Source organism: Pezoporus occidentalis, unplaced genomic scaffold (assembly GCF_034315485.1).
Source record: "Pezoporus occidentalis ecotype Australia unplaced genomic scaffold, CSIRO_AGI_Poc_V1 ctg4, whole genome shotgun sequence".
In the NCBI taxonomy this organism is placed as follows: Eukaryota; Metazoa; Chordata; class Aves; order Psittaciformes; family Psittacidae; genus Pezoporus; species Pezoporus occidentalis.
The window spans coordinates 13,367,466-13,386,230 of NW_026915724.1; the positions used below are offsets into that span (position 1 = coordinate 13,367,466).

An 18,765-nucleotide genomic window follows, 5' to 3' on the forward strand; every position below is an offset into this window, starting at 1 on the left:
AATGTATGTGAGAGATCTTCACATCAGAGCAATGACATAAAGAAGAACACATTCTATCAAATCTCTGTTTCTGAAAGATATTTTTGAAGGTTTTGGTAACAAAGAAAAATGGAATTTTTCTTATTACAGCTAAATAAATTAGCTTTTAAAATTTTCACATTCCCACTGAATTATTATAACTTGGCTACCTAATGGTCATATGCACCACTCTCCTTTACCAGTGAAGCATCAAACACTAAAAAAGCTTTCTACACTGCACTAACATGATGTTCCTTGAGAAAATACAGGTTGGGCAGGGGTGTGAGGAGCAGAAACCTAAGGAGCTGCACAGGTAAAATAAAATATATAAAAATAATTATATATATATATATATATGTGCATATATATACATATAATACATATAAAAATAAAGATATTTTGATAGTACAAAGCAAGCAAGTATGTTACACAGGCTGGATTCCTCCTTTCCCAATCCCCAATGCAGACACGTTTTGCAGAGCTGCTCATAGATTTAAAGCAAACAACTTCATGGCAGATATTTTTCAAAAATAAAAAAATTAAAAAAAAAAAAAACAAGCCCAAGCAGCACTATTTCCTATTATTTTCATGGCAAGTGGAAAGATTGTTACAATATATGTTTTAGCACACAGAGAACTATTCTACCAAATGGAAAACTGAAGTACTGAACACTGTAAGTGCAAAAATGTTTATGGAAAAATAACAGTAACATCATAATCCTTCAAAAAAGAAAACAGAGGATCAGCTGTTCTGAAATCTCATTTTACCTGCACATTCAGGAACAGACAAACAGGGCGAAGTACAAAACAGGAAGGCATATGAACTTTTCTAAACAGTTATAAAATACCTATTGAAGGTCCCATACATGATAAAATTATGGAGTTGTGGTTTTATTTCCTTATGATTAGTCCTGAAACCAAACTAAAGAAGAAAGCTTGGTTGGTTCTGAGCCAGAAGGTGAAATAAATACTGAAATCTGGTTGTATTACTTAAGAAAATTTCAGGCATATACAATGGTCAAACAGATTGAGTTTGAGTTCCCATGTATGCAAAGGGAAAAAGGATGACATTGGATTAGGGTAATTAGAGACCATGGGATGGGGACTCAGTTTGACAAGATGGAAGATTAATGCTGACTTAATACCATAGTAGTTTTAGGGCTACATCACCATCAAAACCTGAAATAATTATCACAAAGGTGTTACGGGTGTCATGATCCAAGTTACTGTTCCAGTGCTGGAATGCAATAATGTAGGAAAACCCATCAGGTTTTACCAGTTAGACTGCACTATGGCATAACAATGCTGGGAATGCCTAGGCAAAAAGGAGCAGGCCTGAGATTTTCAGCTGGTAAATTGCTGCTATTACAACTGCCTACCAAATTAGGCAGTTTGCTGTCATACTGGGAAAAACAGACTTTCAAAGAGGTGTCTGAAGTGAATTTATGCAGAAAGACAGGTTGTACTAAAAGTTTGTTTCTTTCACTGCTTTAGAGCCAAAAGCCACATCTGTAGAGGCATAAAAATCAACCTAATAATGCCAGGATAAAGAACATAAAAAACTTGCTCTCCCTTTTCCCATCAAGGCTTTCTTTCAGTCCATTGCAGGGAATAATTACCTTCAAGACAAAACAATGCACTCCAGCTGAAGAGGCTCCCCAGTAAATTCTATCAGACATATGCAACCACAGAAGCCTCTTAACTATCTGTACTCTTCCATAAACAATCAGAGCCTTAAGACAAAAACTGTGGTTCTTTCAGTGAAATTTTTAAGAGCTTTTTGGTTTTTGGTAGGCATTTGCCTTTTTATTTTCCTTTATTTTCCCCCCTTTTTTGTTCCTTTTTTCTTTTTTTTTTTTGTGTGTAAGTGAAAAAAACTAAAATTAGTTAATAATTATGAACCACAACAGTATCTTGGAATTACTTTACAGGAAAGGAAGTAAAAATTCCTCTGTCTACATGCATACAGAATAAAGGAACTTAAAAATGATAACAACGGGAGACAGTTGCCAGCTCATTTAGCCTATTTACAGAAACAGCAGCATTCAGAAGGGGTTTTATTTTTAAGTCAATAGCTCTAAGTGTGCAAAAGCTTAAACAGACAGTGTCAAAAAGATCAAAGGATTCAGAAGTGAAGGTAATATTTGCAGGAGTACCATCTTACTTCAAAGCTTATGACATACCCTGCACGGATCATGTGTTGTATTTCATTGATGACTCTACTCAGAAGTTCAAAGTGGGTTTAATTCTAGCTAACCCACTAGTTTAGTATTTCTGCACAAAGAGTGTAAAATCTAGTAAGAGTAACTTGAAATTTATTAGGGTCATACTTTGCAGCTTTCCTAGACTCAAAAGACATACTATGTTATGATATCATTCATGATAGATATTATCAACACGGTAGAGTACAGAAAAACAGTGCTACTGCCAGAGCCAGTGGCAAGCATCTCAGTCTTCTGAAAGACTACTATCACAACAATATCAATAGGTAGCTTAATCTTGTAGCAAAAGACAAAATATGCAGAGAGAAAAAGGAGGAGGAGGAAGAGTTCGGACTGATGCCACGATTTTCATAGTTGAAATTAAGATCAACAAAGAAACGTCAAAAGAAAGAAGAGTAAGACTCCCGATGAAAAATTAAAAACAGAATGTGATGAAAGGATTTTTTTAACCTCTTTTATGAATTGCCTGAAGAGAATAGTCAGTCATTTGGCAATACAGAGGTCGGTGACTCTAGCTGAACAGCAAAAATACTATAAAATTATCCCATTCCAGGGTTCACAATCCTGAGTGTAATGGAGGAGAAAAGTACATAGCTAACAGCTGCAGGCTAAAGTTGCACTCCAAAAAATTAAACTTTGCTTGTCCCATTTTGAAAGTTTATTGGCTTTTAACTTGTACTGAGAATCTGTGGCTTTATTCTTACCCAGACAAGTCAATTTCTCAGCCTCACCAAGCAAAGGAGAAAGGGAACTACTGAAAGCCAAGACATAATCTGGAGTTATTAGCATCAAACATTTATCAGAATTTGGCTGGATATTCTCCCGTAGGATTCAAGCAACATGTATGGCCCAAGTACTGCAAGCTGACCTAAAAAAATCCATAGAAAAATATGGATCAAGGGATATGCTAGTTCATTGTCCTAGTTTAAGACAGGATCAACCAAATCTACGTAACTCCTGACACACATCTAAATTGTTACTAGAGAGATTTAGAGATCTTTCACATCTCCCCTACAGTCCATGACAGAAACCAATTATACCTGCTAGAAGAAAAAAAGGAACTTTGTATTACCTAATTGGAATCTTTTCTTGCTACAATTTAAAGGCCTAATTTCTTATCCTATCCATATCAGACATGCAGGGTAACTTTTTCCCCTTACTTTTTTTCCTATGTTTTACATACTGGAAGACTTATGTAAACTAAATCTTCCCTTCCTTAACCCAAACACCTAAATCATACCAACTTATTTTTATCTCCCCGATAATCTTAAACAGCCTTCAAATGGTCCTATGCCTCATGAAGGTGCAGTGCCCCAAACAGAAGGGAATAAATAGGTTATTCCTGGTAGCCCTGCAGGCAATTTTCCGTTAATCATGAAAGAGGGCAAAACCAAGAATGTTACTAGGGTCAGAGTTAAATACAGCAATAAACCAGGAAAATTAGAGATTTTTTTTTTTTTTCCTGTAAGAATCAGCAAAAATTTTAACACACATGACCTACTTAAATATCCCCACTATGACCATGTAGGCACCTCTTGGAGAAAGACAGACACAGGGACAAAGAAGAATCTGGAAAGTTCCTGGAACTGTGTTAGGAACAAAAATCCTTGAACAGAAGACGTAAAATGCAGTTAGGATGGAAGGCATTACTTAGGTTTGATGTGACCCAGTGGGGAAGAAGCAGCTGAACACATTGAGTGTTCATGAAGGGATGAGTCTTAATTTTTTGGAAAATAAAGGAGAAACAAAAATAAGAAAACAGGTTTCAGGAAACTAAATTTCAGCAATCTTACCCACCCACCCACCATGCACAACGACACCTCTGTAAGCACACACAAACAGGAAACTGGCCTGTTCTTCTGAGAAGGGGTGGCACTGAGCTCTTGCACCAAACGTACAGGAGTGGTAGTGCTTTTTCTTTGTTGACACCTAATTAGAAAGCTGTCTGTGATTAGACAGCTACTAAAACCAACACAAGGAACAAACACAGAAAAAAAATATTAAAAGATAGTTAAATTAGATGTTCTCAAATCAGTTAAACCTGTTGAAATTCACCATAAGGTATTTACAGCTGACTAGACCAGTCTCCAGATTATCAATTGTCATTTTTGACAACTTGTAGAGGATAGCAGTGGTTCTTAAAGACTGGGTAACATCTAATGACTAGCTTAAAAAAAAAAAAAAAAAAAGGCAGGACCAAGAAAGTGGAGATGCAGCAAAACTGAATTACTGAATTTCAGTTCCCCCAAATTACAGAATAAAAAATATTTAGAAGAATTTAGCAGATAAGAAGTTGAGTGATACATAGATCTGTCAAGTTACTTCAGATCTATCAAAACTTTCTTTATCACACAGTAGCAGACCCTGTAGTTAGAGAAGCAGCAATAGGTATCATATAGCCCAACTGAATGAGTCTTTGGACATAGTTTTTCATACAATTTTCATAAGCAGATAAATACAATGCTGCAAAAGGAAGCAAGCTCTGATAAGCAGATGACACTAAACTTAGAAGGGTTGCAAGCATGCTAAAAGACAAGACTACATGTTACAGTAATCTTAAATTTGAGAAATGGTCTGCAGAAGACCTGAGTACAATTCATAAAGTGAATATTAGACCTTAACAGGAATAAGTAACAGCAGAAATATAAGATGGAGAACAATTAACAAGGCAGCAGCACAGTGGAAAAGGAGCACTAAGGCTAAAGTGGATCATACTCTGACTAGCAGTCTCTGTCACACTAGCAAAACCGCAAAATCCTGTGCTAGGAGAGTCCAGTAGGTTCCAAGTCTAGGAAAATTACAGTGGGACAGGGAATTGTTTTCAAAAGACTAGGTCAGTGGATGCTAGGAAGGAAAATCCAAGGCACTGTGCACTAGAGTAAATTGCTGCCTATCTTCTTTGTAAAGAGATTTCAGCGTACAGGTGTGTTGGCCTTTCACTGTTCACTAAAAGCACAAGCATGAATGTAAAACAAATACTTCTAACACCTTCCCTCATACCCCCTAGAAGAAAACCATATATTTTCTACATCCCAAAAAGGTTTGTCTTAAAAGTTTCTACTCTTTCTAATTAGCAGGTAAACTGTCTGCCTGCTGACCATTTTACAACTGATCATCAAAACAGGAAAGATACTTAAAAAACAAAATTAAGATGCAAGAATCTGGTGTATAACCTCTCACAGGACATGTCAGTAAGTTTTCATTTAAATTTCTAACATATATCTGCTTTGTAAATCTGGAATTTTCCTTATTGTATTTAATTGTTTGAGTAATAAAAAAAAAACAAATGTGCAACTTGATGTCTTTATTGCAAACAAAGAAAAGAAGCTGAATAGTCTGACAGTCTCTTTTATAAGATTACACATAATGACAATGAGATTGCTAAAAAACCATATGTTATTCATTCAGATTTACTACCACAGCAAAAAGCTTTAGATTAATTAGTGCTGCAATATATTTGAAAAATGACTTAGCCAATTAATCTCATTCATCTCTAAATGGAACAGTAGAGAGGAGAATTTTTTTAAGAACTCCATTTAGGATTGCCAAGGTTCTACCAACAATGATAATCAGTATAAAGTAATAAGTAAAGTATATTAAAGTAGTAACATATTGCTGGTACAAGTTCATACTTGTACACAAATCAATACAGAACACACAAATCAATAAAGAATAAAATATGATAGAGCCGTTCTACTGCTTATGACCAGATGACTGTACATCATAAATTTACATCTCTTGCTCATCTTAGCTGGCTGAAGCATAGAGACCAGGAAAAATCATCTTTAGTAATGACAAAGGTACTATACTGGCAGAAAGGTACTGCAAGTAAGTGCAGAGCTGGATGACGTAAATGGAAGACTAAATTCAAGAACGGTGCAAACAGAATATTACTTACGCACTGAGGCCCAATCAGCAAACATGCACAATCAGAAGTTAAATGAGAATCCAAATACTTTAGAAAAATAAATACAGAATCAACAGGTTTTGGTTCTGCAATTGCAGAAGTTAGAAATTTGAGGCTAATCGGTTTAGGATGACTTAGCCTATAATGTAGGTACAATGTTTGAAGTAAGGAGTAAAGAACACTGAATTTTAACCTTACCAGTTACATAGATAATCATGACCATATATGGCATCCTGCAATCTACTATACATTCACACACACCTGCATGTACATAGAATCATAGAGTGGTTAGAGTTGGAAAGGACCTTATGATCATCTAGTTCCAAACCCCATGCGATAGGCAGAGAATGCCTCACACTAGACCATGTTGCCCAAGGCTCTGTCCAACCTGGCCTTGAACACTGCCAGGGATGGAGCATTTATCATCTCTTTGGGCAACCTGTTTCAGTGCCCCACCACAATACCATGAATGAAAATCAGAATGAATCTGAATCTCCTTTCCCTGCAACTCTCAGATTCTTAGTAACTAAAGAAATTAAAGAATATCTAGCTTTGAACCTCTTTACATGAATCCTCATATTATTCATTCTGTAGCAATTGAAAAGGGCTTTCACATTTTATGTATTCAAATCAGAAAAACACTGCCTTCACTACCTCCCATAGATTTTCCACACAAAAATTTGTTAATGTACTGTTCACAGAAGCAAGAATTTTTAAGATTACAAAGAAATGCTATTATCAGGCTTGTGAGCCTCTCGCATGCAGTTCTCATATTACAAGACATAAGAAGAAAGCAATCCATTCAGTGCTGTGAAAAGCAGAGTTTTAATAAAAATGGGTTTTCAAAGTTGGGTTTTCTTGATTTTTGTTGTTGCATGCAAATCGTTGCAGCATAACACACATTTGAATATTCGTTTTCAAAAGTTTTAATGCCCTTGTTTCCATGGTATCATTACTAAATATACTCAATGTACTATTTCTTGACTGGCACTAAAGCATTTTATATCTGCAAAAGGTGCAATTTTACCAAAATGCAGCTATTATAAACGTGTTATGAGGCTACCAACAAAGCAGTGCACGATTATGCAGTGCAAATGATCATGCAGAGCGTTCTGGTTTTTAAGAACAATGAATTCAGTAAAAATATGTCCCATGATTACTTCTGGTTCACCAGAATAAACTCAGATGTAATAGACATAATGTGTTACTACTACTCAGCACAGGCTTTGAAGTTATCTTGCCCTAGATTTTTAGGTTCCACACTAAAAGAAAGTAAATAAAAGTGAATGCCTCCCTTTGCTTTGAGACAGCAACAAGTATTAAAACAACTCATTAGAATAGAGAATTTCTACTATAACATTTGGAGAAAAGGAAACTGCATTTTGTAGGAGGCCCCCAACAACCAAACAGTTTTTCCTTAACTTATTTTACTTCCTGTCAAGTTTCCATCTGGAGGTCAATCAACTAAGCTGTCAGTCAACTTGAGCTGCACGCCAATATCAGCCAGGCATCAATAGAAGACAACTGTTTATTTCCACAGTCTCTGGATAACCCACCTATCCTCTAACAGCTTAATGATCACAGTTGAAATCTGCATCCAAGGTATGCCAAGTTGTATCCAGCCTCTGCAGCCACACAGACTAGCTCCCAATGTTCAAAGACCCCTCTCCCTCAAATCCCAATTCTTTATCAGCACAACCCCTGTCACCAGCATGTCTTAACAGTGATTTAAGTGCCAGACCACAAACCCAAGTGAGAAAAGGAGGGTGTCTAGCTCCATCTCATGTCTGGTTCATGCATATGGTGGCAGAAGCAACCCAGTTGTCAAGCTTTGGACCTTAAGCAAAAATGAGATGTAGCATTGGACTGCCTAAGCAGATAACATTGTCTTTCTAAAGAAAGGCCATTAGACTGGAGCTGGCCCACAGATCCCTTTTAAGAGGCAAAAAGTTAAGCCAGCACTAACCATTTTAAAAGCTGTGAACTAACAAACAAAACCCATCAGCTATATTTCCCACTTTGGTAGCGAAAATCAATTCAGCCATTAGCCAGCACTTTCTGTTTTGTAAAGATAATGTACCATTCCTAGATGGCTTTCAAAGAGATAGCAAAAATACAGATCATATAAACACTGACCTTGTTTCTTTTAACCCTTCTTTCTGAATGACTTCCAGTATTTGTTTTGCAGTCATTGGTGAGTTGGGGTACTTTTCCAATGCCTGAAAAGAAATAATACATGTGTAAGTGACAAGACACAGCTGTCCTGTGAATCTGAAAGGTTATGTGATCATGCAGTTTTTATGTAGGTATTTGTGAAAGGCAGGGAACAGCAGCATTGAGACTGAAGTCCTCTGTCTGTTGGAAGGCCAGATACAATCCAGGAAACTGCAGCAAGGATAAGATTTACTTGCTGATTTTGTGCATCATCTGCTACATCTGCCTGGGAAAAAATCTCACCAGGTTCCAAATAAAAGAGTTGAAATATGCAACTGATTTTATGATACAGCAACAGAGTTCCTTTCAGGCAGGAGGGAAGAAAAAAAAAAAAGAAGAAGAAGAAGAGGCGGCTAATCTTTTGTTTTGTTTTTAGAAGTATTTGAGGTCATTTGAATATTTTATACTTAGGTTTTGTCATGACCTCTGGAACAAAACTGGCTAAAACCTTCCATCTGTAAAGCAGGAGCTACTGTGAGAATTGGCACAGATAGGTTTCAATTTTAAAATGCTTCTTGTTTTAAAAAAAAAAAAAAAAAATAAAAATTAAGCAGCCAGAACACTCACAGCACACAAGATGCTACATGACAGAGTGCAGTATATTTTTCCAGTTCAGCTCAGTTTTCCACTCCTTTGCCTTTTCCAATTGAGCCCAAAGTAACCCACTCCGCTCTCCAGATACAACCATCTCGTACAGATTTTTCTGGTTTTCCACTTCCTTTTTGTCCCCATCAGTTTTAAGCTGTTAAACAAGCAGCCGCTCTTTTGTTCATGTAAAGTGCCAGACTGACAGCCCTGGAAAATGAAATCTTTCAATCAGCAGTAAAAGGTGCAGCACAGGCCACAGCAATCAAGCTTCCTAGAGAATTTTGCCAACATATCTCAGCCAGAACTTACATTTCTACCCTGGGTAAGAAAGAAATCAGTTTGGTCTCCAAATTCGTCTGATCCTGAGCTTCTCTCTAGTAGTTAGCAAACGATGACAACTGTGAAGGTAGCTACTGCTGTGTAGATACCTGCCCACTAGAAACTAGAGACACCATCACATCATATCAAGCAAGTCATCAAACTGTGAAGGGTGCTAATCAGGGCTATAATTCAAGCAGCTCACCTAAATCTAAAGCCTCTCTACTCCCTGCAACTTGACCAGCTCAGCCCTCTCCTGCCATTTTACAGTTCTGATTTACTGCCTGTTCTCCCCTTTTGCAGCCAAAGCACAGTTTACCAAATTCTTCAGTTTTTGTTACAGATGAGCTTTGTAGCCTTTACCTTTCAGTTACAGAAAGGAAAATGCAGAAGTGAGGGCTGCACTAGAAAGGTCTGGGAGCTGAACTGAGCTTATCTCATGTACATCAGTAGGATTCAAAAGGGACTCGTCAGGAAAGGAAAACCGAAAGGTGATTTGAAAGGAGAAAGAAGAGTGGGTAGGAAAGAGTATGGCAATGAGTACAGATGGAAGGAACTGCACAGGGCTGGGAAAAAGGCCATTGCACAGCAAGGGAAGAGAAACGATACGATGTGTTAGTGACAGAACCACAATGACACATTGGAAAAATGACAATGTGTATAAAGATTAAGACTAGGATGAGGAAGGATTAATGACGTGAAGAGACAAAAATGGAAACTTTAACCTTCAGAACGAAGACAAAGGACAAGGTAAAATGAGAATACACCAAAATAAAGGCAAAAGAACTGAACTGGGAACATTCCAGAGGGCAAGCTGGAAAGGAGACAGAAGAGGAAACTACACTGTACTGGACACGGCTATGAAGGAAACTGTGTGCGCTTGAAAGTGGGGTTACTCACTGTGGAGGATTCCCTGTTTCTCTTCCTGAGTACAGGCCCCTCAGCACACCTGGGCAGCTCCTCCCTGCAATTGAGAAAATTTGGGTAGCCCTGTCCCCTTCTCTACGACATCACATCCTACTCTATAAAGTCAGTAAAAGTGTCAAGTATTACCATGTGAGTTTGACAATAACAGGAAGGAAACAATAAAGCTATACAAGCATCAGAAGTCACTGTGCTCTGGACAATGGAGAAGGGAGAGCAGTTTGTGCTGAGGAAGCTGCACTGAACTGGTTGTGGAAGCAATGGCCAGACATACAGATGCAGAGGATCATCTTCACCAAACAACAATGGAACCAACAAGTAGGATGTACAGCACCACTACAAAAGTTTAATCAAACCCACAAGGCAGATTTCAAATACCACAGTATGAAGTGAACACAGTCAGGATAGAATGACAAACTGAAATGCACAGTATGTTAGACAGGCTGAAAATGCTGAAGCAAACAATTGCCCATTGTATGGACTTGTTTTATGCCGGACATGTAGCGTGGGCTGCAGTTCATATACCCCATGAATTTAAGTCTGTTCATCCAACCCTCTTAAGGCTGTTATTTAAAGAACTATTCATACCCTAACTGAAAATCATTAATTCTCCAATTCAAACACCGCTTAAGTTGCAAATCTTATTTTTGTGTACCTGATCAAGTTTTCTTTATCAGAACAAAGATTAATTTAACAGAGAACCTTAGTAAAGATGTTTATTTCTGCCCCTCCTTCCATGCTGTCATGTCATGTGTGTTCCATCCCCATTTTTAACCTACCCGTTAATCACACTAAGAAAGTAAAAATAATTACTTGTAAAAACATTTTAATGATGATCTCATTTTCTTCCCCCAGTTATGGAAAACAGCATCAGAGTATTATTTAACAGTCTGTGAGCTAATGAATAAACTGAACTGATAATTGCACTGGTGTCTCTTGCTTCTGTATCTCACTGTTAACACTGCTAAAAGCCCGCAATCCCTTTTGCATTTCTAATATTCTAATATTCAAACTGAATTACTGTGCCTTAAGGCAAATGAAATGCTAAAATGCAGTAGCACAGTTAAGTCACAGACTTCTTGGTCAGAAAAAGTAATAGGCAACAGGGGAGGAAGCCTTTATCTGTTTTAACTATCTTTCTCCTTCCTCCCACTCAATCCACCAACACTCATATGGGCAGGACTAATAACTCTGAAATTAAAACATGCCAAAGTACTGTCATAAAGAATATGATTGCTTCGATGTATTTTGTGTAAGAAGGACAATGGCAGAAGAATGGTTTGCACTGACTGCAACCTCTATCACAGAGGATCAAATATGCTCTATTTATTCCTGCCATTCAACAACAGGCTTAAAAAGAGACAGCCACTAAATAACTGGGACAAATAATTTGATAACCATCATGACAGTCTGGATGAGAAAAGAAGTAGACATTGCACTGAACACATTCTTGGTGGTCATTCAAACCCTGGTAAATGGTTGAAAGAAAAGAGAACTCAGATCCTACCACACACAGTGGAAATCAAACCTCCCAGAAAATGGTAACAGCCTGACAAATTGTTATATTTGTTAACACCTACATGTACCAACCCATAACTTCAGTGATATTAAATAATTACACAGATGCTACAAACACATACAGTCCCAATTTCATCAGAAAAGTCATGTCAGTTATATGGGACAAGAAGAAGTCCAAATTCCTTTTCTCACCATAGCATCTATTACCTTCTGTGAATTGACAACCGCTCAGAAAACTCAGTTGCCACACTGGGGAAAAAAACACTTTCTAGTGAACTGTTGACAAGAAGACTCCAGAGCAAAGACTCTCAGCTTTGCACAAAGAGAGAAATCCTGAATGCTCAGCTTGCCTACAAAACCAGAAGATAACCTCCATATAGTTAATGGAATGATTAGTTTAATCTATATACACACAGGTACTTGTGACTATGTGAACCAGATCTACTCAATCGTTTGCACTTCAGCCACTAGAGGGGACACAAGCAGAGGGACAGCACGAAAAAAGGAGAATTATGAAGTCGGCCTTCTTGCCACCCATAAATATTCTTGCAGAAAGTGGGAAGGGCTGCCAGAGAAGCAGCCACTACTGACAGAAAATGACTCTTCTAAACCAGAACCAAGTGTGGTCTGATGCTGTGCTATGGTCCAAAAGCAGCAGGCAGAACAGTCCAGTGGGCTTGTTGATGCTGACTGTGCAACCCAAATACAGTTAGCTGGAACCAGGCAGAACGTCTTCTATTTCTGGAAGCTGCCTGCAGAAATCTCAAGGTCAGGTAGCTGACAAAAATACAGATCATTTTATCATGTCTGCTTGGTCAAATTATAGGCTGAGCCACTACTCACAAACTGAAGCAATTCTCTTTAGAACATTATTTAAAGAAGTTGGGAGGAGAAAGGAACAGTACAGTTATTGCCAGTGCTCCCACACAACAGCTAAAATACAAGGCAGGCTGAACTGGACAACTGACAACCTTTACTGCTGAAAGACAGCAAGATAAGAGAACAGAAAAATAACTCTCCTTCTTCTAAGCATAAAATGCATTTTCTAGCCACTCATTACTAAACTGATGAATTGAAAGATGGAGTCACAACCAGGGTACAAGAACAGCATCCTGGAAAAAATCCAGCATTGTCTTTTCCAGCTGCTTGTGTGAGGTTAACAGGAGGACTGACTTCTATTGTGGGAAATGCCCCACTCAAACCTTTTGTATTCGTTTTTGATTAACGGCTTTAGTCATTGGGGAATTATCAGCAGCCTGGTAAAAGTTCAAAGCCCTTTGTGTGAAGACAGAGGGTAAATGGTTAGGAGAGAAGGGTAGGGCAGGGTACAGAGTGGGGGAAGAAAGGAAGGGTATAGAGATGGATGAAGGGGAGAAAAGAGTAAGAAGACTGAGAAAAGAGAGGGTGCATGATACATGAAAAAGAGAATAGAGGGATGAAAATAAGAAGGGAAAATGCAATACAACATATTTTAACATAAATTCTCAAACAGATGCTCATGGAACTCTTGCTGATGTTGATTCAAAAAAAAGGTAAAAAGTAGTTTCCCAGTATTAAAATATTAAAAGAAGCTAACAGGAGTAATAATTCTTGTAGGGCTTTTGACTTTGAGTAGTTGCAGCTACAATAAGGAAGCTGTAAAATCTGAGTAGAATAAGGTGCATTTCACAAGACATTTTTCCCTATATACTCCATACTATGAATTTGTCTCTGTAATCCATGCATCACTACACATAAAAGTACCATCAAGAAAGGAAAGGAACAAAAACCTAAGATGAACAAGAAAACAACACGTAAAAATACCTAAACCTGCTGAAATATATTCAGTTTTAACATCAGTTATGTGCATGCATGCTAGTCCACACTTTTTTTAGGTTCAGAGATAATGCTGTTGACCTGTAGAGCTCAAATGGTTTAAAGTACACCCAAACCCCATTTTTCCCCAGTCCTCTTTCAGTTAAAAGCACTTTACAGTTCCTTTAGCATGAGCTACAGGGAACATGTGGAAGTTTCCTGCATGAGAATTTCTGCTACAGAATGTTTGCAAGTCAGTCTGAAGCCACCTAGGCTTTTCTAACCCTACAGCGTTATCATCTCCTAAAATACTGAATGAAAGGAAAGAGCAAGAAAGAAGCTGAATGATTTGTTTGTTGATTCCATTGCTTTGACTGGCTGGTTTGAAGCTTGTTCTGAGATGTCTGGACCCTTTTATTGTTCTTTTCTTAATTTATTTATAATGTCATATTTTAAACTGATAGAAAGGCAGCAACAGTGCTTTGAAATTCCAGATAAAATTGCATGCCTGACATTTTGAATTCAAAAGAAATTGGATTACAATTCAGTTAAAATTAAACATACAATTGTGTTACTCTGTTAAAAGGCACAAAAGCTCTAGCAGCAATGATATCTTGCCATGGCTAGCGGCCTCATTCATCACCAGAAAACACAGGGTAAAGTTTTCAACCCTAAACAACTGACTTATAATAACTTATTGATCTGGTCTGACATACTGAACAAAACGAAACCTTCGTATTTCTCTCAACTAATGCAATCAGCCTGTCCAAGCAACCAGGAACTTTCACTTAAAGGCTCTGTCAGCAAAGATCCATAAATACCTCAGTGGCTGTAACAGGATGAACCCAGTGTGCACACAGAATCCTATCAGACTTCTGTAAGATCAGGATCAAAGATACATACCCCTTTGAGCAGGATGTCAAACTTGCTACCCTTGTATGGGTACCATTATTAGCAGCAGGATTACTAGTGATGACTACAGTTCAAGTGATGGACCATCCAGATTCTCAGAATGAAATGACTGTTCAATTCTGACAGTGCAGTCCAGCCTTCAGCTTGGCCATGTAAGCCATACCCCTTCCTGCTATCACAGTACCCCATAGCCTCTGACTGATCAGGCTTTCTCTGCACTCAAAGTAACATTCTCATCTTTTGAAGTGTTGCAATACCCTGTCTCCTATATCTTCCACCTTTCTGAATCCCTACTGAAATACCTTTCTTCAGCTGTCCCTACTACAGTACACTCCCACAGTACATTCTTGTGTCTTTTACCTCCTGCAACATTAGCACATTCATAGAGATGCAGCTCATTGCCATGGGTTCCCCAAAATCCAGACACAGGTACACAAGTGCTGCCTAGGCAGTTGATACTGAATAGCTAGGCAGCAGCACACTGTAGCTCTTAGGTGCTGACAGGTAAAATTGTACTGTGAACTTCCTGTGGCTTGTAGACCATATTCTCTACTTATTTACTTTAGAGTAGAAGTTTCAATTACTATTTCAGTGCACCCAGCTGAAAAACATGGGCAAAGCTGTTTACAACTATGAATAATTATTGCATAAAAGGCGCCAGGAGCAAAACACAGCTCTGCCACCCAACAACCTCACTGAAATCTGCACTCATTTGGTGCTCACACAGGCCACAATCCTGAAATGCCTCCAATTCCAGAAGGGATAAAAATTCCAGTTTTGCACCTACCCCTGTAAAAAATGAAGAGAGGCCATGTTTAGGTGACTGGAACTAATGGCACAGAATGGATATGAGTGCCCTGTCAGCTGCCTTTACATTACAGATAACAGAGGAAAGAACTACTACCAGTGTGAACACATTAATCGCTACTAAGGAAATAAGGGAAAAAAAAAAAAACAAACTAAGAAGCACCAAACCCCAATCATATTCACTTCCATACATGCTGTTTTCTTGATTGAAAGCTGAAAGAGTTGTTTAATTTCTTTTTCCTGAGACATTAAAAGGTTTGCTGTATAACTTAATTTCAGAACAGAAAAATAATTAAAAAAAAATATGAAGAGTAAAACTTCCCAGAAAAATCAACAGAGAATGAATATGTGTTTGTTTTAAAAGCCTTCATCACTTAATTTACTCAGGCAAATGTAATGTGTAAGGGTTACTTTTAATGTGAGAAATAAAATTCCTACTGGCTACTCTCTGAATGCACCAAATTTAACAGGAAGTGACAGTTATGCCGGTTTTCTTGCCATTGCTTTACAATCAGAACTTATCTTGTTAGACAGTGTCCTAAAGATACAGACCTAAGATTTCCAGAAGGAAAAAAGAAAGTAAAAAAAAACGAAAAGTGGGGAAGGGGGGAGGGAGAATAGCAGAATACAAATAAAATATTAAAACTATGCACTCTAAATAATAGTCTTATGCATTAGTTTAGGCCATTTTAAGGATTACATCAGGTAAAACTCACCCACTAAAAGGGTAAGTTTCATGCTGCAAATGACATTGACTCCGTTAATGTACTACAAACATATTTAAACTACCAAAAAGCACTTCTGTAAAACTGTAAAAATCAAACTTCCATTTTAATTCTGTCAGATATAAGGCATGAAACTACCTCATGAAATTTACAGCACATTTTGATGTTCACGTGAAAAGCCAGCATAAGTCACACCAATTCTCTTAACCTCAGAAGAGAACTCCATAAACTTCACAACTCGGTTGTTTGCTCACTTCCCCGCAGACTGATACACAGTATCACACCCTTCAAATTAACTGGCAGGTAGAGATGCAGAAAAAGCACTAAGAATCTTTCTTAGAAATTTTATCCCAGAAAGAAAGACCAGAATGTGTCGAATGCATGGAAAACTGGGAAAGAAATTCCTCAGAGGTGTACAAGTGATAAAGCTAGAAAAATTAAAAGTCCCTTGCAACCACAGACACAACAAAAAGCCACTTTCAGTTCATTGCACCTACCTGCTCGAGTACTGGAGAAAAAATGGAAAACCAAATCTCCACAAAATGAAAGTTTTGGGCTTGGTTTTGGTTTGGAGCTTTGGGGTTGGTTTTTTGGTTGGTTGTTTTTTTTTGTTGTTGTTGTTGCTATTGTTGTTTGGGGTTTTGCTCGTTTATGTGGTTTTGTTTTGGGAGATATAAAGGGAGGCGTTGGCTTTTTTGTGGGAGGTGGTTTTGTTTTGGTTGGGGGGAGTGCTGCTGCTTGCCTGTTTATTTTAAATAGGTGACTTATTCTTTCTCATCAGGATGAACAATACAAAAGAGTAGTCTTAAGCGTCCTTGGGTGTAATGCAGTTTTTTCCTTCCAGAGCTTGCACAATTATTTCATTTCAGTTCTCATTAGTCTGAATCATTACATCATTGTGTACAGAACAGAGTTCACTGGCACAATACAGATCTACTGCTTAAATTGCTCTGAGAGCAGATACGGTAAGTCATGTTTTTGAACTAAAGAAATACAGCCTTCTCATAGAACATGTAAAGAAAGAATTCTTTTGTTAGCTGTCAGTGGGATTTTGCTATCTCTGTTAAATATATAATGGCTAGTGTCATAACAAAGATCAGCCATCGTGTTATGGCATTTATCTTCATGAGTGAAGAGAGGAAGGGCTACTGTGATTTATTCTGTCTCTCCTCATGAGACGATTAATGTCATAAGAGATTAGTCTTCACTACTGACTTGTACACAGAATAAAATAGAGGGCTGGAGTGGGATGTTAGGCAGTTTTAATTGCCACAAGTCTGGAAGCCCATATTACTTACAGATGGTACAGTTGACAATTACTCATCTGAGATTTTCAAAAATAGGAGAATATTTTGCTGTTCACTAACTCATATCCATTTTGCATCATTTATTTGTTCAGTCCTTCTTACCAGTTTTTCCACATCGTCTTTTCCCCCATCTCATCACCTAAGTCCACCCACACTTAGTGGACTTAAATCTACAATTTATTGCAGAACTGAAGTCCAGATGGGTGGTTTATATTTGGTATCATCTTCTTAATGGTTTGGAAAATACACTATTTAACCACTATTACTAAGGCACGTTTGTCAGAATACAGGCATATTAAAAACAACATATAATAGCTCTGTATCTGTGCTTGTATTCATATATAAATACATAGAAGGAGCAGCTTTCCTCAGGTTCTAAGAAAAGTTACATGTTCACTTCTTCCCAGAGGCCTTGTGAAATAATCTGACCTTTCTAAACTTAATAGTTTTTCAAAAGCCTATCACTTCGGAGAAACACACACAGAATATTTTGTTTACATGCTCCCCGCTACTTCTTATGAATGAAAGCAATTCAGATCATACTGTGGTGGAAAAAAAAAAAAAACACAAACCCGATAAGCAAAAATTTTGTTAAAGAGGGAAGAATTATTTTGTCTCCAAAAAGGAACATGAATTGTCTGTATCTTTTTAAAATCTCCTTTTCTGGATACTGCTAAAATCATGCCAAGCTTGGTAAACTTTAATCTCTGATATGAAAGGGTTTTTTTCCATTAAAACCAGCAAGTCTTTACTATTGATTTACATCAAATAGAACACATAATTAAAAAGCTCTCACTGTAAGGCATTATCTTTATCTATACTTCTCAAGTATTGACTTAAACATTTTTATCAGGCTGTTAATCTCATCCACATATAATGTGATCAGCAACTGAGACCAGCCCTGACACTGAGACCAGCCAGGTAACAGGGCAACATTATGGCAGGGAAGAAGTATCGTGAAAGCTAAGGACATTTCTTATTGATGATAAGTGGATAGGGAAAAAAAAAATAAAAATAAAAAAATCAATGGGTCCTCATCAGTACAACTGTCTACCAGCTGGATGCTGATTTCCCGTAGAGATTTAAACCGCCAGGAACAATCACTTGGCGTTGGTAAACAAATTCAACAGGACCTCCAGCCTGTAAAGAAAAAAGGTGAACTACGACTTTAAAACTAGAGCCCTTAAGGAGACAAAAGGCTGAGTGTTAAACCAACAGTTTTTAATCAAATCTCAAACCAAAATACAGAACATGTCTTCCTCTATGGGAGGAAAATCTGAAAATGTTCAGGATGATCCACAATTGTTGTGGATGCTTCAAACTCCTGACCCTGCTTGAAGGCATTGTTCTGAGACTGGCTGACCCCTTACAGTCAAGCTGGACAAGCACTGACTAGGTTACAGTGAGAAATGGCTATCAGCCATACACATCATGCAACTACTGTCACCAAACTCCAGAATCACAACAAGTTATCAAGAGAGGAACCACAGAGGATTTTATAAAAGAATATAA

At 37.7% G+C, this 18,765-nt stretch overlaps 1 protein-coding gene across 4 annotated transcripts in view; it reads right to left on the minus strand.

Annotated features, from left to right (window-relative positions):
• ASXL3 (ASXL transcriptional regulator 3) overlaps window positions 1–18,765 on the minus strand; it is a 123,971-nt gene that overhangs the window by 91,077 nt on the left and 14,129 nt on the right. For 2 of the 4 annotated variants that reach the window (XM_062633488.1, XM_062633489.1), the window contains exons 2-3: window positions 10,167–10,230; window positions 8,283–8,365 (exon numbers count right to left, since the gene is read on the minus strand). In XM_062633488.1, the coding sequence (XP_062489472.1) occupies window positions 8,283–8,338 (56 nt within the window). In that variant the 5' untranslated portion in view covers window positions 8,339–8,365; window positions 10,167–10,230. The remainder of the gene's footprint in view (window positions 1–8,282; window positions 8,366–10,166; window positions 10,231–18,765) is intronic. The other 2 variants (XM_062633487.1, XM_062633490.1) reach the window with 1 other exon arrangement.